At 36.6% G+C, this 24206-nt stretch overlaps 2 protein-coding genes across 3 annotated transcripts; one reads left to right on the plus strand and one right to left on the minus strand.

Moving 5' to 3' along the window:
* Window positions 1-690: 690 nt before the first annotated feature.
* On the minus strand, window positions 691-6657 carry LOC587255 (m7GpppX diphosphatase). 2 transcript variants are annotated; one of them, XR_004066810.1, is made up of 5 exons: window positions 6199-6657; window positions 4094-4239; window positions 2756-2980; window positions 971-1321; window positions 691-938 (listed from the first exon to the last, which is right to left on the minus strand). XR_004066810.1 is itself a non-coding variant. In XM_003724672.3 (4 exons), the coding sequence occupies exons 1-4, from the start codon at window positions 6590-6592 to the stop codon at window positions 1046-1048; spliced, it is 1041 nt and encodes a 346-aa protein (XP_003724720.2). In that variant the 5' UTR covers window positions 6593-6657; the 3' UTR covers window positions 691-1045. The 2 variants fall into 2 exon arrangements, 1 of the variants encoding a protein (XP_003724720.2); XM_003724672.3 differs by having other exon boundaries at window positions 691-1321.
* Window positions 6658-6710: 53 nt separating this feature from the next.
* LOC592753 (peroxisomal sarcosine oxidase) lies at window positions 6711-21944 on the plus strand. The gene is made up of 8 exons (XM_792259.4): window positions 6711-7166; window positions 11494-11642; window positions 12307-12523; window positions 14270-14452; window positions 15570-15707; window positions 18105-18272; window positions 19513-19588; window positions 20070-21944. The coding sequence occupies exons 1-8, from the start codon at window positions 7020-7022 to the stop codon at window positions 20207-20209; spliced, it is 1218 nt and encodes a 405-aa protein (XP_797352.2). The 5' UTR covers window positions 6711-7019; the 3' UTR covers window positions 20210-21944.
* Window positions 21945-24206: the final 2262 nt, after the last annotated feature.

A 24206-nucleotide genomic window follows, 5' to 3' on the forward strand; every position in this document is an offset into this window, starting at 1 on the left:
ATGGATAGTAAAATAAAGGGGCATTAGATTTGATGATTATTTGACTACTAAATGAACAATAGACAAAGTGGGTAGTAGCCTAATTGGAGATTAGACCAAATAGCAATTAGCCTAAATGGTCATTAGACCAAATGATAATAAGACAAAATGATTATTAGTCCAAATGGATGTTAGACAGGCTGGGTGTAGACCAAAATGCAATGCACAGGTAGGGATACCCTTGGCTAGGTTACACATTGCTGCATGTGGAGAAAAAAAAAATCATTCCATCTGTTGAGAATCATAGCATTAATCTGCATGCAAAGTAACATGCTATAAGTAGAAATGTTTTGCAGTGAAATATAATACTTTGCATAGATCTAAGTTTGGAACAACTCACAACAGAATTGGCCTGGAGCCCTGGACACAACGATAGCTCAGTAAAAACAACAAAAGACATTTGTTTAACATTAAAATATTGCCTTAGTAGCAATTTTACATACCGGTATGAATGAATAATGGCGTCATAAACTGTTCAAACACACAGGCCCGAATTCACAAAGGAGGTTTGTCAACAAACCTTGGTTTTCGTACGTCATATGACGCGTTTTACGCGTTTTTTACAAACCTGGTTTGTAAAGAACAAAAGGAGGTTTGGCGAAACAAAAGGAGGTTTGAGCTCAAACCTTGCTTTGTGAATTCGGGCCACAAAGTCACAATTTTTGCTTCGTAAAATAATACTTTTTAAAAACGAAGGCTAGTAATTGTGTAATATCTTGAGCGTTTATTGCTACTTTTATCTCTTCGGCTGCAATATAATGGAAGAAAAATCTCTCAAACCAAAGGACACTACACTAAGGCGACTCTACCTCACAAGCACTGTATGTGTTTGATCAAGTCCAAAATTTTGATGATAATTGTGAAGCAAACAAAAGATTACTGCATCATACAACAACAAATATTTTTGAGCTTCATTTCTTCTCAAACGTGAGCATCATTGTGCACTCAATGCCCAAAGCAAGTCCATTTCAAAGAAGGAAACAAACCATGATGTACTTCACCGCTTTCACTGTCCATTCCCAGCTCTCGCTTCTCTGAACTTTGCCAGGAGTCCATCGTTCTCTCGGAGGACATACGCAAGAGGTTTCCTCTGGTAATAATCAGGCATCAGCTCAATGTTCTCTATGACCGAGGATAAGAGATGGGCGCGGTCGACGTTGGTACCGGGAGCATTAAACTTGAGATGGGTGAAATGTACATGGAGGTGGTAGTAGGAGGGCTGGTAGTGTAGGTATGCTCTGAGCTCGTCAGCTGGTATGCTGTACTTCTCTTGGATACATTTCTGAAAAGTGAATAATTCAGAGGAAAATTGATGCTCTACCATATACATGTATATAGTGTGTGGGGACATTGTAGTTTTAATAAAATTCAAACGGAAAAAAAATCACATCAGATACACTGTCTTGAAAATAAGTAGTGCTCAATACGTATATGTTGTGCTATAGCACTAAAAAATTACAAGGTTACAACATTATTTTCCAAAATGATTATGTTATTTGAATTTTCCGTTTAGCAATGTCCATGAAGTAAAATGTCCAAAGTCCATTTCCCCTTAATGTTATTCTTAACCTGATGCCTACAGGAACTGTAGGTCTCTAGTTTTATACCTATGGTAGGTTAAAGATAAAGACCAGTTATGGTCATGCGATTGCATTGCGAAAGAAACGTTGTGGAATCGATCAGAAAAGGTTGATCATCTAGCATATAAGTATTGGTGTGTACTGCAAGGGTCTGGAATCATCAAAATGATAAGAAATTTGGCCCAGTCTTGATAAAGTTACAAGCACTGCACTGTACACAGAAAGATGTATATGGGACTACCCCCACACGTGCGCGACACATGCGTTATATCTATCAGGTCCAAATAGATATAATAATTTACCAAATATATCAATTAGTAGGCGGTTTCTCGGCAAAATTTGTATGATCACGTATTAGTCGAAACATATTCTTTCACATGATTGGTTATAATCTAGAGCTTCCATTTCATTTTTTGAGAGGGGGGCGTTTCCAAAACTGGTCTTTACCTTTAACAAAAGAATTGGAAGTCAATACTATTACATGGACACATGTTAAATGGGAATTTGTGAGCACTGAAAATCATTACTCATCACTTGATGCAATTAATTACAGTACAACTACACACTAACATATGCTCCAAAATAAATGCATAATAGTAGACTGAATTCTAAACATATACCCTTATAATACCCAAGGCACTACAATTTTTTTTTTTTGAAAGGGGGTCCGGATTTAAGTTATTACAGTCTCTATGCATGAGCCCCATGTAAAATATTCCAAATTTTGGGGGTTTGTACTCGTATACATGTATTAGTGTCGTGCCCTGTTAAGTTCAAATAACTTTCCCAAATAGGGATACTTTAAACTGAAACAAGAATTATATAGGTATGTAAAGCTCGATATATATATTTATATATAAGAGAGAGAGAGAGAGAGTTATATAGCTGTCTAGACGAAGACAAAGAAAAAATATATAATTACAATTATATTATATGAGGTAAAGCTTAAAATACAAAACAAAACATAAAAGGAAAATATGTGAGTATTAAAAGCTCATGACAAACGCAGATCATGAAAATCTTTATTTTTCAAAATAAGAAAAAAATCTTTGCACAGTGCAGAGCTATGTGACCCGCCAGGATAACTTTTCCCTGCTTAGCGTAGCTTCAAACACAAAACTAAAGGCAAGTCTCACCAAACACTTTTCCTGGATGTTACGTAGCAGCGGAAGATGAGAAGTACTGAGATCACGTAGACTCTTGATACCTCGCTGATGGATGATGACGATGAGATAGAGATTGCTGGTCTGTTTCTCATCCCATTTCATGTCTGGTAACATCACAAAGCCCGTCTCAGGATCGGGATCTTCAGAGACGATACGCTCGGATTCGGCTTTCTTCTCCAAGATATTGTACACCCACTAAAGAAACATTAATGTGAACAATAATATTTTTTTAATATGAAGTTAGTATGTGCGACAGCTTTTGAAGATTCGATTAAGATCTACATCTTCCTAAGAATTACTAATAATTAGATTTGTAAAGCATTTTGTCTCAAGGATACAAAATGCTGAATACTATCAACGCCCCAGTTTTAAGCCTAGCTACCCTGATGAATGCTCAACAAGCATTCAAAAAAGATGTCTTCGTAGGGGTACACATTTACTTCACCTGAGTGGAGAGTGGCAAATGTACTTTAATGTCTTGCCCAAACATGTCAGTGCCTACTGCCTAGATATACAATATTTGTTAAGGTTTCTCAAATGTTTGTTACCTGAAAATTTAACTGCTTTTCCTCAATACATATTTATAAGGATGTTTAAGTACTTAGATAGACATCATTTGTTAAGGCTTCTCAAATGTTTCTTACCTGAAAATTTAACTGCTTTTCCTCCATATATATTTATAAGGATGGTTAAGTACTTAGATCTATCATTTGCCAAGGCTTCTCAAATGTTTCTTACCTGAATATGGAACTGCTTTTCCTCAATATATATTTATAAGGATGTTTAAGTACTCGGATCTATCATTTGCCAAGGCTTCTCAAATGTTTCTTACCTGAATATGGAACTGCTTTTCCTCAATATATATTTATAAGGATATTTAAGTACTTTGATCTAACATTTGTCAAGGCTTCTCAAATTTTTCTTACCTGAAAAATAAACTGCTTTTCCTCAATATATATTTATAGGGATGTTTAAGTACTCGGATCTATCATTTGTTAAGGCTTCTCAAATGTTTCTTACCTGAATATTGAACTGTTTTTCCTTAACATATTCATAACGATGTTTAAGTACTTAGATAGACATCATTTGCCAAGTCTTCTCAAATGTTTCTTACCTGAATATTGAACTGCTTTTCCTCAATATATATTTACAAGGATGTTTAAGTACTGAGAGAGAGACATCATTTGTCTAGGCTTCTCAAATTTGTCTTACCCGAAAAATTAACTGATTTTCCTCAATATATATTTATAAGGATGTTTAAGTACTTAGATAGACATCATTTGTCTAGGCTTCTCAAATGTTTCTTACCTGAATATTGAACTGCTTTTCCTCAATATATGGCAGTGTGATGTTCTTGTAGTCCTGGTAGGATTCATTGATGAGATGCACATCCTGAGCAGAGTATTTCTGGATGTGTTTCTCAGTAGCAGGATAGATCAAGGTTGTTTTTATTCCTGTTTACAAATAGAGCAAACAAATACCAATGTTAATTGTTTTGATCATTGATATTTCACAAGGTTTGGATGAATCTAAATTTATGATGTGTCCTTTAATATCAATACACTGAAAGATACCCAATGCATATCTATTTGCAATGTTCACTTGCTTCACAAAACAAATAGTATTCTTGTTTTTTTTTTAATTATCAAACTCACCATCTCTCACCTATGGACTACAGAAGCTACTGTACATGTAGGTACAGTATTTAAATGTTAAAAGTAATACAAAGTTTTCAACAGGGTTTGGTTATTAAATTCAAAATTTGTATTACCATTGTGAAACCTAGTGTTAGAATAAGCAAAAACGTTGGGCTCTAAAATGCTAAGGATTTCGATAAATTAAAATATAAAATTTATTGGTGCTCCCCATAAATTTCAAATAGCGCCTTTTAAATTTCTACGGCCATACAAATTAAAACGGTAGCTGCGACCATTTAAATCTCGGAATATGCAGTTCTGATATATAATTTCCAAACAGGAATAGAAAAGGGTCATTCCATGTCAAATCACCCAATGGTTTTAACCCGACCATTTTTGATTTTGATGAAACTTAGTGTACTTGGTGAGTGTGATCTCACAGCACCAAATCCCAAATTTTAGGTCAATCGGATGAGGGGTTTGGGAGATACGGCCCACCAAATTTTGAGATTTTTTAAAAAATGGGGGTGGCGGGCCTATCTTTGAACCCTTGTATCTCGGGACCTAATGGGTCAATCTTCACAAAATTTGTAATGTTGGAAAGGTTATTCAATAAGGATTCCAAATCTGCTGCCATTTTTAAGATTCGTACATGTTGGGGTACTTTGACCTCTTGACCTAAGATTTGACCTTGAAATTGACCTTGTGGATCACGTGACCTTGACAACATTTTTCATGAAATGTAATCTCTGACATGTTCACTAAAACATATAAAAGTTTCAGAGATATAATATTTTTTGTTTAGGAGCAATAAGGATTGAAAGTATTCATACTTACAGATATTCACAATAAACCCTATTATAATGTACATGTATACAATACTGTACATGCAATATGCACTGTACAACATACATCTTCCACATACCTTTTCTCAGCCAGTTTTTATTCTAGAGTCTCAGAAATACTCGTTATATAATTGATTTGACATTGAAAATATAATTTGGAAGAAGTAATTAGAGAGGGAATAATAATGCACATAGGCCCCAAAGGTATGATGGTATCCTAAGAAAAGACTATGGATCGACTATGGACAACGGTGTGTAACATTCTTATCTCTTTTATCTACCGTATATGTTATAGTTTAACGATTTGTGATTTAATGTTTATATTCAGCTTTTTAAAGTTTCTGTATAATTTGTATTATCACTTCTTTACATTTGCATTTCGCATCCCAGAATATTACGTACCGAACTCGTCTATATTTTTCTCAAAATGATAGTGAAACTAATCGTACATTTCGTGGCCCATTGAATAGCAACAAACTGACTTGTGATGGCGCTTTACAGCAATTAAAAAGATATGACGGGTTCGGAGCAGTGACAACTCATTGTCGCGGAAGTTGTCGCTCATCTTGGCAAAGACGGCTTCGTGAAACACTTAGCTGACAAGTTGCGTGACAGTGGCGAGATGTCGTTGATCTTGTAGTTATGACGGTTTCGAGAAACGGCTCCCCGGTGTTTCCAGTTGAGATTTCGTTGGAGACTTGGTGGATGACTCCAAGTCCAAGGTACTTTGCTTCGTCAAGAGTGCGGAGGGTCATCCCATGGATGGAATAAGGGGATGCTCCGATAATGGGTTTTCTCTTGTTTGAAATCCTCAGCACCTCACATTTGTCCTTCATGAAACAATGTCAATGAATTATAAAGCAAGCAATTACTGAATTAGACCTCTAGTCTACTAACTTAGCTTAGTAGTACTAGACCTAGATCTACTTACCAGACAGTTCCTTGGGTGGGAAGCATTCATACACACCGTAAATATCATTCTGCATTGAACGATTGAGAACAGATTTATCTGACATCAAAGTAGGTAACAAGTCTTCTGTAAATGCAGTCTTCTCTAGCAATACAACGGCCTGGTCATTTCCGCTGCTCTGTGGGTCTGCATCGTCACACGCTACCCCGCCTTCCGGCGTACCGCTACTCGCGTCTCCTGCTGACCCCGGTGAAGATTCGCTGTACAAATTTCCCAGTAAGAAAACCGATTTAGATGACAAGTTCTGGTTCAAAATTCTCTTGATTTTGAATCCTTTGAAATTCCGCAATGCATCACATTCAATTTTCTCTTCCGACTCCGAGGTCTTTTGCCTTTTTGGTGGGTTTTCAGCCATCGTTCTTGCGTTAACTATGGGAGGCTATGTACCGTGTAATGATTAGGCCCAATAATGATATTGCATGATGGTGCGCTGTACTAGTGAACCACTGACCTCTGGTACGAACAAAGATCCACGTGTTGAATGTTTGTATACAAAAGCTAGGCGCGCGCAATTTAGCGCCATCTCTGATCCCTGTGCATAGTAAACGTTGAAGAACTACAACGCTCGATTTATCATCGTCACGTCAAACCTACCTTTGCTCTCCGTCTGCGCTGCCAAAGGTGTGGAACATGACTTGGATTTACAATTGAAGTCCAAAGTGTTTTGGCTACGCTACGTTACGTTTATTTCGCCTCTACCTCTGCTCTGTAGAGAGAGTCCTCTCAAGTCTCATTTTCAGGCCTAGCTGACTCAGCTCGTGAACTCCGCCCCCTCTCCAAGAATGATGGCATCTTCATCGGAGCAGTTTCCCGACATTCACGGTGTAAATGCCGTACATGATGTAGTGATTGTGGGGGCTGGTATTCAAGGTTCTGCTACAGCATATCACTGTGTGAAGCAGGGGTTAAAAACTGTGCTCCTAGAACAAGTATGTTGCATTGAACTTTGCTTTTAACTCTGTAGCCTAATTAATTTTACTTTTTTTAGCTTTATAGTTTTCATTCAATGAAACTCCTGCCTCTTTGTTTATTATGTTAACAATCAGGACATGAAACCTGAACTACTCTCGATCTAGAACTATAGATCTAGAAATCTACTATCTAATTGTTTTCTTGACCTAAAAGTAAAAGTATAATGCCTCGTTACAAGTCGCTTACCTTGGTTCTTTGCATTAATTCAAAAGGTTATCTTTTACAAGAGATAATTTTTAAATGGTCAACAGCTTTAACCTTTCTTCTTTTTTATGTCCTGCTTTAATCTTTCTCTTTCTCTCTCTCTCTCTCTCTCTCTCTCTCTCTCTCTTTTCTTTCATTCATTCTTCATCTTTCTAATTCTGTAACCATGCTGTCTTTTCCTTTGCATGTATCTCCCTTTCCACTCTTTTTCCTCCACCCGGCACCCCTCCACCCGGCACCCCTCCATCTCCCCCGCTCTCTTTCTCGCTCTCCTTACTCAGTAACTTTCTCTCTTTCTCTCTCTCTCTTTTTTTATTCTCTTCATTGTATGTCTGCGTGCGTGCATGCGTGTGAGGGTGTGTCTGTTTGTCTAGTATGCCTTCAGGTGATTGATGTGCAAATATTGTTTTTCTTGAATTCATGTGTTTAACTTATTGTAATGTTGTTAAACATCCATGTACATGTACTATATTATTATCGATTTTCATTTTTTGAAACTTGGACCTTGTCCCCAAGCACTTTGCCTAATTTTAAGGGTATCCCAAGTTCCCAACCCTGTTATGCATGAACATGTACAGTGAAATCTGTCTATAAAGACCAACTGAGGGAGACAAGAAAAGTGGTCTTTGTAGGCAGGTACCTTAGTACATGTGTCAATGAGAAAACATTTTCAAGGGAAACAAAAAATGTGGTCTTTGTAGACAGGTGGTCACTAAAGCAGGTTTGACTGTCTTTTGCCCTAAATGAATTAAATTGAAATTTAATGACACTATAGCAGCGTGTCCACACACAAAACAAACTATCCCGAAACTCTGTAAAGAAACGTTGTATAAAGAATCGTCAATCGTTGTATAGCGAACAGGGTATCCACTCACAAGAAACGTTGTATAAAGAATCATCCTGTAGCGAACAGGGCGTCCACACACAAGAATTGTTGTATAAAGAATCATCGTAAAGTGAACAGGGCGTCCGCACTCCACACACAAGAACAAGTGATCTCGAAACTCTGCAGCGAAATATCGTATAGGTGCGCAGTTTACTACTGCGCCGCACCGCGGTCATGAAACGGAAGCAGAAATGAGAGGTCAGGTCTCCTTTCGTGGTCAATCACTCAAAACATTCTGTGATTCTTTATCGAGTTCTAGTTCGAAATGATGCCCAGATCCGCATTTCCTTATATGACGTTTCTTTATACGACGTATCGTTAATTTCATCGTAAGGCTATCTTGAAACGGTATAGCTATATAATGAATTGTTTGTGTGTGGACACAGGGTTAGTCTCTCACAGGTCCATAGGATATCATTTGGCAGAATAGTTTCCAGCAGGAAAGACATGATTGTAAATTTCTACCAGTACTAAATTTCCGGTAAAGGTCCAGCCTGATCTCCCTAGTTGGTATGACAGCTACATGTTGTACACCAACATCAAGGTGGACTGTACTTAATTGGAAGAAGAATAATAATAATAGCCTAATAGTCCACTCCAAATTTTATTAAACCGAAACGGAAATTCTTTTTGCCCAATCGATCGTGAGCCCGGCAGCCACTGAGCAGCGCCAAATCGACATTGCTCTATCCCTTATTGTTGAACGCCAAACAAGGTAGCAACAACTCCCATCTTTTAACGTCTTTTGGTATTAGGGGAAGTCCTTTAGAATTAATCAATGTTTATGATAACTTTTAGAATATATTATTCATTGATTCTTTAATGGTCGCAATTTTCCCCCAAAAATGTCAGATTTGTATAAAGGTTTTCATTTGTAGGATTTTATTCTTGTTAACCTTTATGGCTGACTGGAAGTTGACTATAGACCTGGGTGTTTGTCCAAAGTCCTTCCTGATTCTAGTTACATCCAGGGGTTTATTTGTTCAGTGTCTATGGCCTATGGGATATATATGGCCCATGCCTGTACAATTTTGTACATGTATCAAAATCAAGGTTCAAGGTTCAGTGGATCACACATATAGTTAACAACTAAATAATTCATGCCCTTACCAAGTTTTGTATTTTGTTAAGTATGTGAAGAAAAAATTGCCCCCATTAATGTATCAAACAGAGTTGGCAAAAGACTTAACTCCGTTTTGTTGACGACCAGCCATGCATCAAGTCTTTCGTCTTCTTTGTGCATGGCTGATTGTCAACGAAACGGAATTACAATAAGTCTTTTGTCAAACGAATTTGTTTCATCAGATTATGGAAATGCAAGCATTACTTTAAAAAAAAAAAGAACTTTGTTATTCTTGGCTCATTTTCCTGATTGAGGTGTCATATGAAAGGGCAGAAAATGAACTTTCTAGAAATGTGATTTTCTCTTTGAAATTAATTTTTAGTTTCCTCTCTTTAAATTGTTTTTAATCACTCATGCGTGAAATATGCATCATATGAGTTACATCACATGAAAGAAGAGGATCTAAGCTTTCCAAATATGTGTAATTGATTAATTATAATTTTGCTTACCGTAAGTTATGATAAAACATTGATAGTTCTCGGTTTTGTTTTTTCCGGGACGCACTGTATAGAGGCCCAAGAGGAGAGTGCAGAAAGGGGTTGTATCATTGTCACTTGCTTTTCTTTGCCTTCTTTGTTACCATCATTCAATCACGCCTACATGTACATGTATATAGACTCCAACTGGCCTGGCTATACAGCTGGCTCATTCTTTTTATCTAGATTCAATTTAATTCATATCAACTTACGAGTTAACACTAGGAAATGTGGATTTTTATAGGGCTTACATAGAACTTTTAACAAGGTTTTAGAAGTCTACTCATAATAATGATCGAGTCAAAATGTACTCACAAGTAATTTTGCTTGAACAAAGTTGCTCAGTAGTTTTTGTCTCGCCTGCGTAGCAATAAAGCGAGACATAGGCGCCGCTTTTCCGGTGACGGCGGTGGTGGCGGCAACATAAAAACTAAGCTAAGGTTAAGTTTTTGAATTGTTGATATAATTTTGAAAGTATAAGTTCTTAGTCAATGAAACTTGGACTATAGGGTTATCAAGTATCCCCAATCATATGAGTAGAATTTCAGGTCACAAAGTCAAGGTCTAAGGTCATTTCAGGTCAACAGACTTGGACTATGTTGTGACATCATCATCGAAAACTTAACCTAAGGTTAAATTTTTGAATTTTTGATATTATTTTGAAAGTTTAAGTTCCTAGTCAATGAAACTTGGACTATAGGGTTATCAAGTATTCCCAATCATGTGAGTAGTATCTCAGGTCACTGAGTTAAGGTCAAAGGTCATTTTAGGTCAACAAACTTAGACTTTGTTGTGGCATCAACATCAAGATTTTAAATTTGTTAGCATATTTTCAAAATTGATTGTTCAAATTCCATGAAACTTGTACCCAAGGGTTATCAAGTATCACAAATCATATGACACAAATTCCAGGTCACAAGGTCCAAGGTCAGTAGTTGTGGATTACATGTATGTTTTCACAACTTAATATGAGAATTAATTTAAAAATGGATTAATTTGTACATATTTCATTCAAGTTATCGATCGTAGTACATTTAATAGTAAATAATTCTTCTGATGATTCTTAGTCAATATTCACATCAAAATGTGATTATATTTAGAGGATTTCATTTTTTGGGGCCTGCTAATGGGCCACCCTGCCTATGAATAATGTTCCAACCTCAAATTTTCATCATATCAAATTGCGTAATGCAGACGAGACCGCCGAGAGCGTTTCCCTTGTTTTAACAACACACCAGCTTAAAGCTCCTGCCAAGTGCCATTGCCATTGTATTGTATTTTTATCTTTCTTGTATCATTTGGTTCTGTTTAAACCTCATTTCCAGGGCAGTACTCAACTTTTCTTGTCGTTCAGTCTGCCTTATTCCTGGGGCAGTTCTCTGGTCAGTAAAGAATCATCCGCTACTCTTATTCTTTCTTGTTTCATTTGTAGTTCAGTCTGCCTCATTCCTGGCCGGTTCTCATGGCCGGTTCTCATGGCCGGTTCTCATGGCCAGTCAAGAATCATCTGCTAATAAGTCTGCCTCATTCCCGGGGCAGTTCTCATGGCCAGTCAAGAATCATCCAATACTTTTATTCTTTCTTGTATCATTTAGTTCAGTCTACCTCATTCCCGGGGCAGTTCTCATGGCCAGTCAAGAATCATCCGCTACTCTTACGATCAAACGCACTACTCCCAGATGATGAGTGAAGCTTACCCAATGTGGAAAGAGTTGGAGAAAGAAACTAGTACACCGCTTTACAAGTAAAGTTTAGCTTGTTATTGGTAAACTAATGACTGTCAGAGTTATTAGATTATTAACAGAGGAATAATCAACCTTTTAAGATGTTTAACACTTTAAACCATCTGCATACCGAGTAATATGATTTGAAAGAATTGCATTAGTAGACTCATATTAAAGGATATGAAATTAGGAGAATCATAAGTATTTAAGGAGTCCAAATTAATTTTATGGATTCTGTTTTTTTTTAGATACTGGTAAGGCAAATTCTTGAACTGAATTAATTGATTCCAAATCTTTCTTACTGATCTATTTGCATTGTATCTGATTTTGAAAATAACAGGAGGCGCAATGGTTCAGTGGTAGAGAGTATTCGCGTTACAGGGGAGGTCCCGGGTTTGAAATCAAATCGATGCGCTCGTCCCCTTTGGTAAGGCATTAATCCTCATTACCGATTCCCTCGGAGTGGACTTAAAGCCGTATGTCCCTTGGTTAATGCTTACTTACGAGCATACATGCTTTCTTAGCAGTCAGTTAAAACAACAAACAAAATAACTAAACCAAAGATAAAACTTTTGCTGGGAGTCGGAACGTCATTAAATCTATGTTAATAGTTTTTCTGGCTACCAGTAGAAGAAATATTATTTATTAATTCATTATTCAATTGTCTTTTATCTTTAACAACAGGAAGACTGGTCTTTTGACCATCTCACTTCCACCAAATAAAGGACTCTACGAGAGTTCCTTGAATCAGATGAGAAAGTTTGAAAGACCACACAGGATTCTGGACCACGAGGCCAGGAAGAAAGAATACCCGCAGTTAGATATTCCCAAAGATGCCCTGGTCTTTATGGATTATGACGGAGGTACGCTGAGAGCAGACAAGGCTCTACGTGCATACCAGGTAAATTGTGATGACAACGGCAGATGGTTCCACTTACCATCCTGAAGCAGTGTTCATACCTACCCCGGTATAGTGCAGTAACCTGCCCTTGACAACTACAGCAGCAAATCAGTAGGGTGCAGTTCTTTCCCTAGCTGTGTGGTATAATTCACAGATATTTCATTTAGTCATATATATGAAGCCTGCAAAAGGACTACACCTCCTTTGATTGCAGTACTATTGGTGAAGGCTGCCTATTCGAGGATCTTCTAGATAGGCAGTACAGGGCAAAATGAAAACAATTTTCTTAAAAAGCAAATTTAATGCCTGAAAAGGGAAAATTAGATGTGAGTTATCTGAAAGACTGGGACAAAAATGATTTAACCCTTATAGCTTACGGTAGTTTTCTCCTTCCCAACGCTTACTCGTGTCTCTGTATAGTCTACCACAGAAAGACTTTACAATGGAGTGTTAATGTATGCGCTCATGCAGGCCCGGCCTCGGGGCAAGGTCAGTTCTCTAAACACTATTTAAAGGCCCACTGCACTACTTGTAGCTACTTGCGCCCTCTATATAACAAACAATGCCTAATCGGTGACCATTGGTCCCCCATGATCCTCTTTTTCTTATGTTAACTGAGAGCTGAGTTGATGAGATAACTACCTGTCCAGTGACCTTGCAGGGCAGTCTAATCCCTCCTGTAAACTACGGCAGATAAGCTTTAAAGGGAGAGGGTCATCAGTTTCCATGGGCAGAAGGTCATTATTCTGACATCAGACTTGTTGGAAATACCATGAATGGGTATACAAGTCTCAATCCCAAATGGCAAACCTGTAGTCCCGTCAAGAAACACCCCCCTTTTCTCTTTCATAGTCCTTTTATCGGAGTTACACCGATGAAAATACCGATAGAATTTGCCTTATGTAAACAAAGATGAACCCACCGCTTTCCTGCATGTGCCATTCATACTACCGACGAACTTCACTCGCTATAGCGAGCCCCGGCCGGCATCAAGTAGTAAGACTGGGTAGCACCAAGATAAACAAACACCCATGACCTATTTCAATTGTTAGGTACATGAACAGGCAAACATGGCAATTTTTTCATTTTTGTTTGAAATGCACCTTGAACTCTATAAAAAAAGATAGAGATAACCATCTTGCTTCAATGCTGTGAATGAAATATTCAGTTGCTTTCATTGTCTCTTGAATTATTGAAGGGAATCTTTGAAATGAAACGTTTGAACCCTAATCCCTAATTCTATTTGTTTTTCATTTTATGTTGTAACAAAATGTTCTCAAGTTCATATGAAGAGCCACATAATAAGTTTATAGACTTGACTTTGTGTACCTAACTGTCAATCCTGCCTTTCAGGTTTTTTTTTTTTTTTTTGGGGGGGGGGGGGGGGTTTGTTGAGGTGTGCAAACACTTTTTGAATTGTCATCAATTCATGAAATGAGACAATCTTTTGCATATGTTCAAATACAACTGATGTGCTACACACTGTAATTGGGATGAAGGACTACTGTATGCTTGTTCATAACCATAGACAACATCCTGAAGAAAATTATCTAAGTTAAATAAAGAGTCGCCAAAAATGAAATGACAGGTGTCACAAACGCAATGCAAAACCTATGTGAAATTTTAAAAATTATGTCTGACCTCTCTCATTTTTATGCATTCTTAACCTTCTAAACCAACAGAATTTCAATTCAATCTTTCGGCAAATTGGATTTCAATGCAACTGTATTCTATATGTTTATACAGGATACATTTAAGAATTGTGGAGGCATTCTGAAGGAGGAAGAGCAAGTTCTGAAGATCACACCTGGTACCTTGGTGACAGTGACTACCAGCAAGGGCACCTACAGGACCCGTCATCTAATCCTCACTCCGGGAGCATGGGCCCAAAAGGTCCTCAGGCCCCTGGGTTTAGATCCACCATTGACGGTATGTATTGTGGTTGATAACATGTCAGATTTCACAGACTCTTGATTTGAAGTATAATCATTGCCATTCAGAGATCAGAAGTTCTTGTGAATTTTGGCTGCTCAAAGAACTTTGTTACATTGTTTGGATAAGAAAAAAGGTGCTAAGGTAGTGACTTCAATGCTAGATGTATAATTAATGATAATCTGACATTTTGAGTGAAAACAGACCATTATTGATGATAAAAATGTGGAGCAACTGATCTGATCGATTTCTAAATTCTCCCAACTATATTATTATAATTAAATTTAAAATTTAGGTGAATGTGAATCTTCACAAAGCAGTGAATTGGCTCTATACACCATTCCAAACATTTAAGTGTTGAAAGAATTAAAAAAGGCTGTTTTATGTCTTATTTTCATGGAAAAACGGTTGGGATAATTCAAAAATGGTTGGGAGAATTTAATGTTAGGAGAGTTACCTACACATTGATGCCTTCAAGTTCAAAGAAACCATGAATATCTCTGTGGTTTTAGAATTTTTTCAGATTTTTTTTGCATGTTAGAGGGTCAGTACCGTAGAAGGAATGTAATTAGTAATATTTCATACAAAAATTATGCAGTTTTTTCATCAACCTTCACCAATGTTAACAGTTCACTTTAAAGCCTATCTGTACTAGTTTACAGGAGGGATTAGACCGCCCTGCAAGGTCACTGGACAGGTGGTTATCTCATCAACTCAGCTCTCAATAATCATAAGAAAAAGAGGATCATGGGGGACCAATGGTCACCGATTAGGCATTGTTTGTTTTATAGAGGGCGCAAGTAGCTACAAGTAGTGCAGTGGGCCTTTAAATGTACTAATATGCCATTTTATCTTCTTGTGAATTATTAATAAAATGTAAGATTTATATAATTTTGTCTTCTGCTTCCCTTTTGATCATGCAGATGATTATCTTGCATATATTTTATGTCTTGAAGTAGATTGTAGGAGAATCAAGATTCAACAAAACATTTTTCTTTCCTGTAATTTTCATTTTATTAACACACACACACACCGAAGAGAATATTATATTGGATGTAATTTGAGTATGTACTGGAAATGCAATAACTCATATCTGATTATCTTTTTTCTGTAGGTGGCCCGTATTAATGTACCTTATTGGCAGGAGAAAGAAGTAGGAGCCATGAGCAAATTTCCTAATGTCATCTTTGAGACAAAAACTAAAAAACATGTATATGGACTGCAGGAATTAGAATATCCCGGCTTAACAAAGGTGACATATTTTTGTTTTTTAATTTGCTAAATCAGTTTGAATTTGTGTATAATCTGCATTCTTCTGTTTTCTTAATACCACTAACCACACACGTGAAGGCAATTTTATGATCATCCATTGCCATATACAGTGAGAAAATGACATTGAATTACAACAAACTATGCTTGATATTTTGCTTAGGTTTGTATTTTTTTTCACCCCATATGAGATGAAATGAATTGATGAAAATAGAACACATGTACAGAATGTGTAATTCTGAAAAATGAGTAATTGTATTAAGAACCCCCTTCTTTTTCATAATGTTATAACATACCGTAATTAACGGTGTATAAACCGCCCTCGTGTATTAACCGCACCCCTCTTTTTCGCCCTAAATTTTTTTTTTTTTTTTTTTTTGCCGACTCTGTCGGCAGCAAGCCAGGTCCGTGTTAAAAAACCCACACGGGAAGGCATTTCATTTAACTGCGAGGTGCAGCTGAATGTGTGAGATCATTAATGTAAATTTAAAAAACAGTAGAGGACCTGGAATAGAACCTTGTGGTATGCCTTTTAATAGAAGAAAAATTGGAGGAATTATTATTATATACTACATATTGAGATCTATCAGAAAGATTACTTTCAAACCAAGATGACAGACAAATTTGAGTGTTGTTCTAGTTTCCGAGTGGTGAGTCAACACACCGATTACTGAGCTGGGAGACATTGCCAGGCATAGCATTTTTATGCCTCCGTTACGAAGTAGCCGGAGGCATTATGTTTTCGGGTTGTCCGTCCGTACGTCTGTACGTACGTCCCGTTCTCGTGATCGCGTTATCTGAAGAACCGATTGATGGATTCCTGCCAAACTTTGGTCATGAATGTATCTTGCAGAGCCGATGAACTGATTAGATTTTGGGTTCACGAGGTCAAAGGTCAAAGGTCACAGGGCTCATTATGTATGCAAAAACAGCTTGTGATCGCGTTATCAGAAGAACCGATTGATGGATTTCTGCCAAACTTTGGTCATGTATATATCTTGCAAAGCCAATGAACTGATTAGATTTTGGGGTCACGAGGTCAAAGGTCAAAGGTCACAGGGCTCATTATGTATGCAAAAACAGCTTGTGATCCCGTTTTCTCAAGAACCGACTGATGGATTCCTGCCAAACTTAGGTCATATATGTTACTGGCAGAGCTGATGAACTTATTAGATTTTGGGGTCATGACGACAAGGTCAAAGGTCATGTGGCTCATTATGTATGCAAAAATAGCTTGTGATTGTATTATCATTAGAACAGATTGATGGATTCTTGCCATACTTGGATCATTTATGTATCTTGCAGAGCCAATGAATTGAGTTGATTCTTGGTTCATAAGGTCAAAGGTCAGGGGCTCATTATGTATGCAAACATAGCTTGTGAACACATTCTCATTAGAACTGACAGATGGATTACTATTTAACTCAGGACATCTTGCAGAGCCAATGAACTGAGTAGATTTTAGGGTCATGAGGTCAAAGATCAAAGGGTCATATATGTATATGAGAAATTGCTTGTAATCATGATATTCTGAGAACCTTTTATTGGATTACAATTGAACTTGAATTTTAAAAAATTTCTTCTGTTTTGGTTTGTAAAATTGCTCTATGACGGAGGCATCATTTTCGACTGCGCGCAGTCAAAGTTCCATCTAGTTTTTATATAAACCGCATCCCCGACTTTGAATTTTTTTCGGCGGCAAAAAGGTGTGGTTTATACACCTTTAATTACGGTACACTTTTCAGTCTTGACTACCCACTTATAATACCCTGTTGATAAAGGGGAAGTCCACCCTGATATTAAGTTGGTTTTAATCGGAGCAGAAAAATGAGAAAAACAGAGGAGTGAAAATTTGAGCAAAACCGATTGAAGAATTTTTGAAGGTGCAATCGACCAAACACAAATTGGCAAATCCGTGATTTATATTGCAAGCTCCTTTCCCATTCGCCCTAGCTGTACGTAAAAACTTCAAGTATCTATTTTTATGCCTTTATTTATTTTGTGCATGAAAATAAAGAAATTCAATCTATATTTTCCCTTAAGAAAATTTTAATCGTGCATTCACCCTAAATATAATTATTGCAAATATTTTTGTTTATAACCCCTGTATGAAACAAATCTATTCCGTCATAAATAACTAAGAACAGGAAAGTCTTATTAAATTCTCTGCTCAAAGCACATTCATTGTAGAGGAACTCGCAGGATACGTCACTGTGCTGCCAATTTGTATTGCCCTGGTGACAACTTTAAAAATGTATAACTTTCCTATTTCTAATTGGATTTTGCTCAACTTTCACTAATCTGTTTCTCTCATTTTTCTGCTTTTATAAAAACCAATTTAATATCAGGGTGGACTTCCCCCTTTAACTTATTTCTGCAGATTCCATTTCATGGTGGCTCTGATAACATTGATCCAGACTACAGAGATACCGTACACAACGAAGCAGTTGGACACAAAAGTGAGATTGAATTCATGAAGAAGTTCATCGCTAGATACTTTCCCCTGTTGCTGAGTGAGCCGACTATAATGGAAACCTGCATGTACACGGTATGTCGGTCATTAAATTAATCTTGAGCTATATGGTAAATGAATCATGTTTGGAGAAGAAACTAGCTTAATTTAAAGACCCTGTCGGAAAAGAAAAGTGAAATAGATGAATTATATATATATATATCAACAGATAGCTTGTAAGCCATGGATTACAATAATATCCAATTATATATGCTAGTTTAGTGTCCGTCAGAGGAGTAACTGCTCTCTGAGAACTAAAAATTGAAACCTTTGAAAAATTGTAAGTTATCGACCTGATGACTTAATGACATCATCTTATGTGGAGTGCGCATATTCACAATGACTGCGCATTAATTAGGCATGTGTCGTCGCCTCAGTCATATAGGCAAGCCAATCGAGTCCACATGTTATGTCGTCACCATAACTGCAACAAATTTGAACCCTGTTGACCCGTAATTTGGAAGGGTGAGGAAAAATAGGTTTTAATTTGCTTTTGTGCAATACCAAACAGGAAAATATTTTGCACTCCTTTATATTTGTATTCTAGGTTTATTCAGCTTTCCATTGATGTAAAGTTGTATTTTCATTGGATGTTGTCTTTAGGTTGATGCAGTATATTCGTTGTTTGGACCATCAAAAAGTAATTTGTATTGAATCATTGTAAACCACAACTCTCATGTGCTTGTAGTGTGACTTGATGATAAGACAAAAAAAAAACAATTTGGTTGTCCTCGACCGCCTGCTCGTCATTTTCGGCCTGCTTTTTTTTTTTTTTTTTTGAGCAATTTTAATAGCCTAACATACCATTATATGCATTTTTCAAGGATCAAAATACGTCCCGTTGCCAGTTTGATCTTATCAGGACGCAATTCTGTATTCATTAACTTGCCATTTTTATATGTCAAAATGCTGTCATTCAAATCAGGTTCTGAGCATTCTTAAACTAATTTTAAAAGGTGCTATATTTTAAAGCCAAAAATACTTTTTGTGTTGCATGGTTTTGATATTCATTGTACATATGTTAAAAAAGATGATATTAAAAACTAATTAAACAAGTCTTTTACCATATTAAAGTGGTTTATTGACTTTGTTTGATTAAATGCTTGACATCCCAATGATTCTTAATTTTGTTTATGGAGAAAAAAAAGAGGGGAATTTCTTTTAAAAATAAGACAAACAAACAAAATCCACCCGCCCGCCCCTACTCCCGAAAAGCAATCGAGGAAAACCTAATGATTTTTTTTTTTGCCTAATGGTCTCTGCTTTCTCCCTTCAGTTGACTCCAGATGATGAATTGATCATGGACAGACATCCGGTCTATCCTAACATCATTGTGTGCTGCGGATGCTCGGGTAAATATCTAACGTCCTTGCTCTCATGATTGGTCAGCAATCCTGATCAAGCACAAAGCTTAAAGTCCTGGATTTAGCTCATGCTGCAATCATAATTATAAACCTTTATGTCAGTCAGGAATTCCATGACGTCTACAAGCTAATCGCCTTTCTGATTATCAAGATATTTTTGATTGGAATTCGAAATTTCAAATTTCAAAAAACTTTTTATAACACTACAGTCTTTTGGGGAAAATGAGTATGGTGAAACTGGTCACTCAAAGATTTTTACTTTTTTGAGGCACTTCATGATCATATTGAAGCGTAATTTTTTTCGGGCTTCAATATTACACCATATCACAGACACTGATAACATGCATCTCAGATTTGTAAAACTAGAAACATTATTAAGCAATGCCTTTAAACTATGATCAAAGGAGACCAAAATCTCTGCGCACTTTGTTTTTCTGGTAAATGACACGACTGTTTCTCTTCTCTGCAGGACATGGATTTAAGCTGGCACCTTCCATAGGTAAGATCCTGTGCAGGATGGCGATGGGTAAAGAGCCTCACATCGACATCACAGCACTGAGCTTTAAGAGATTCAGCAACTCCTGTCTCATCAACAACTCAAAGTTATAGCTTCCTCTCCTTGTGCAGACCACAAGCAATATGGCTCATCAACAAATCAAAGTTATAGCTCCCTCTCCTGTTCAGACCACAAGCAATATGTCTTATCAACAAATCAAAGTTATAGCTCCCTCTCCTGTTAGGACCACAATCAATATGTCTCGTCAACAAATCAAAGTTATAGCTCCCTCTCGTTGTGCAGACCACACACAATATATCTTGTCAACTAATCAAAGTTATAGCTCCCTCTCCTGTTTGGACCACAAGCAATATGTCTTATCAACTAATCAAAGCTATAGCTCCCTCTTGTTGTGCAGACCACACGCAATGTATTGTCTTGGATATTGAAATCGTGATATGGTTTTCATCATTACCTCATTTGCAATTAATACAATACATGCATGTCAAATTTTTATGAGAGTCTCATTGTGCAGACCACACGCAATGTATTGTCTTGGATATTGAAATCGTGATATGGTTTTCATCATTACCTCATTTGCAATTAATACAATACATGCATGTCAAATTTTTATGAGAGTCTCATTGTGCAGACCACACGCAATGTATTGTCTTGGATATTGAAATCGTGATATGGTTTTCATCATTACCTCATTTGCAATTAATACAATACATGCATGTCAAATTTTTATGAGAACCCTCTTTGTGGCCAGAAAGTAAACAAGGATGCAAATATTGTAGCCTGGCTGGCAGAAGGGCATTAGCTCGAATTTCAGGTTAAAACTGAAGCGTTAAGCAGAAGGGCGTTAGCACTAAATCGCCACAAACTGTTGGAGAAAAAAATTGTGGCCATGTTCTACTATAACATTTCCATTAGTCTTTTAGGTTTTAAACCAATTTTCGGGACGGAAAGCAGTCTAAATATAAAACAATTCGTTAAATGCAAATAATTTTGAGTCACTCACGCGCTAATGTCCTTCTGCCAGCCGGCCGATGATATACACTGCTATGTCAGTTGTGATTCAGTCATTTGGTGGCATGACACTTTTCAAAGTCTCAACCACTTTTGAAATTAGCAAACCCTTCATGCAAGTGAAAAGCGTCTGGTTTCACAGCACATTTTTCTTGAAGTCTTGAACTATGAAGCATTTTTATGATTGGAACATGGATTTTATGATATCACAAACCCACAAATTCCGAGCGGGTGAATTCATCATTTGGCTCATGAGGGGATGGAATGTACTCGTTGAAAAGTCATGAAACTGTTAATATTGGAATGTGAAAAGAAATTAGAATACATTAAACTTACAAGATACAAAGTAATTATATATAATCTATACACTGTAATGACTTTATTGTTACAAATTTTTAAATAGGTATTTGCGACAAAGCTTTTTAAAACAGGATAAAGTTTAACTAAATTTTATAGAAGTGGGTAATTGATTGGAATTTAGTATACCGGTATTTTGTGTTGAAAGTGTAAAAAGTGGATTGAAATGAATTGAATTTATTGACCCAAACCATATCCATTTCTTCTAAAATACTAATACTAGTATTTTCAGTCATTGAAATTTTGAGAGAGTGTATCCTGCCATGTGTGATTTATAAAGAGACAGTTGATATGCAAGTCAGTAAGATTCATATATCAAAGTAAATCAGCTCATGTGTTAAATGTGTGGAAAGTCATTTTCATCTGTAATACCAATATTTTCAATCATTGAAATTTTGAGAGTGCTTAGGTAATTTATGAAGACAGTTGATTGTTCAGATTCGTATAAGCAAAATCGAATTTAAAAAAATATTTGTGTCAACTTAATACCTCGGTGGCATTGTCCGAGATTTGCATCTTAATTTTTTTTTAATTGTGTGCACCTCATTGGAGAGAAGTTTGATGACGCTGGTTTTATGTATAAGTATTCAGATCACAAGTACAAGTTCACCAACATCCAATTGAAACATGTGTTGCATTGAAATACACACATTCCAATGGGTTGTCTGCGGACTTGTGCTTATGATGGTTTCGTGAAACCAGGAAGCTGTAATGAATGGAGATACCGTCTCGAAAGAATTTTCTGAGGGAAAATTATTCAAGATTAACCTGGCTTAACAAAAAGAAATGTAACCCTCTCCAGCCATCATTTCCATCAACAGCTGTCCATATCAATGCACAGTCCCTCTCTGGCATTCCAAATAGTACGAAATGTTACGCAACGCCACCTGCTTCCCTAAGTTCTCTATTCACTCGTTTGCAAAAATATGCAAGCATCGGGCTTTGAAGCCATGCGTGGCACCGACAAATTAAGTCATGTTCATGGAAGATGTATTTAGCTATAACATATAAAATGCAGAATTCACAACATTATGACCAATGCAACTTTCTATTAGTCATCAAATGCGTTTTCCGTTCTCGGATAGCTCTACTGAAGACATGGCCATTTTTACCAGCGAAATCGACCAAGGAAATCATGAGTTAGAGCGAATGAAAGATTTTCATAATCATGATTTTCTCATCTAATTATTGACATTTTCTGAAAATTTCCGAAATTTGTACATAGCTAGGAAGGTAGTCCAAAGGTTTATCTTCCTAAAGAACTAAATGAAATTGTGTTATATGTTTGCGCATTTATTGATTTAGGGCTAGAAGTTGTCAAGTTAGCACCACTATTCACCCAAAGTACGGGCCGGCAAAGCAAAAGCCGCCGTGCTCGCTGGGCTGGGCTGTGTGTGGAAAGGGAGGACTTAGTGCTACTAGGGAGCTGTAAGGTTTTGGAGGGGGATTAAGGGGATTACGGTAGGGGAAACAAAAGACGCGCGGTGCCACGGATGACTTCAAAGGGGCCTCTTGGACGGGATCTCCATTCATTACAGCTTCCTGGTGAAACACTGTCCAGATGTTTTCAACCTCAATAGACCATTTTCGTAATGTAACCAAAGTTAATGCACAAGTCTTTGTGAAGTGCCTCAATACAAATTATTTCATTCACCTGATAAGAATAATAATATTTCAATAGTCAGAATGCAAACTGCATATATCAAGTGTTGCTAGGTAGGTCAAGCCATAATGTTTGTCTAACCTGGCAACAACTAATGTATGCAGTTTGGATTCTGACTGTTGAAATACTATTATTCTTACCAGGTGAATGAAATAGTTTGTATTGAGGCACTTCACATAGAGATTATGCATTAAATTTGGTTACATTACGAAAATGGCCTATTGAATCATGAAATCAGGGAAGAACAAATTTATCAAACCAAGAAAGGTTATCGATAATGTTATTTTTGTGGTAAGGAGGAAATTCAATACCATAATTCGCGATGAGAAGCATGCCTGGTGTTAAATTCATGCAAGGAAGTACAAACATTTTTTTTTAGTTATGCCAGTCATTTGGACAGATCATTACACGGCAGTATTTCTGATTTACGCTGCCAGTATCAAAGATGAAATTGTCAAACAGTATTAATTGCATCTTTTTCTGACTTTGATTGATTCTATCAACATGATGTACTCTTAATATCAAACAAAGTCACTCATATTGTGTTATGGATTTTTTTTATTCAACACTTTGATGATTTGTAAAAGAAAGAAAAAGACTTTCCAAAGAAAGTGTTTTTGGTGTTTTATTGTTCTGTATACAAAAATGTGGGTTTTAGAATTAATTATGTATAATGAAACATTTTCAGTTTTATTTTCCAATGATCATGTATGACCCATATAAAGTATATAATGTTTTAAAATGGTAGTTTATAGAATTATATATGCCAAAAGATATGTAACATGTACGATGAACATCATTAAATATTTCAATTTGATTATTCAACATTTGCTTATTAAAATGTTCTTTATTTATTATTGCTTTAACCCTAATATGGCATCTAGTTACCAAATGCTTGATTTGAATATGAGAGAAAACTTATATGCAGGCCTACTTTTTTTAATGTCAAGTCTTTAAAAAATATGCATATTAACAATCTTTCTCACACGTTTTATTGTATCAAGTGGTGTACCGTAGTTCTAAAATGATGTTTGAGGGGGCAGGGGATTTGGCGTTTG

The sequence above is a fragment of the Strongylocentrotus purpuratus genome, unplaced genomic scaffold (genome assembly GCF_000002235.5).
Source record: "Strongylocentrotus purpuratus isolate Spur 01 unplaced genomic scaffold, Spur_5.0 spur5_scaffold_6, whole genome shotgun sequence".
NCBI lineage: Eukaryota > Metazoa > Echinodermata > Echinoidea > Camarodonta > Strongylocentrotidae > Strongylocentrotus > Strongylocentrotus purpuratus.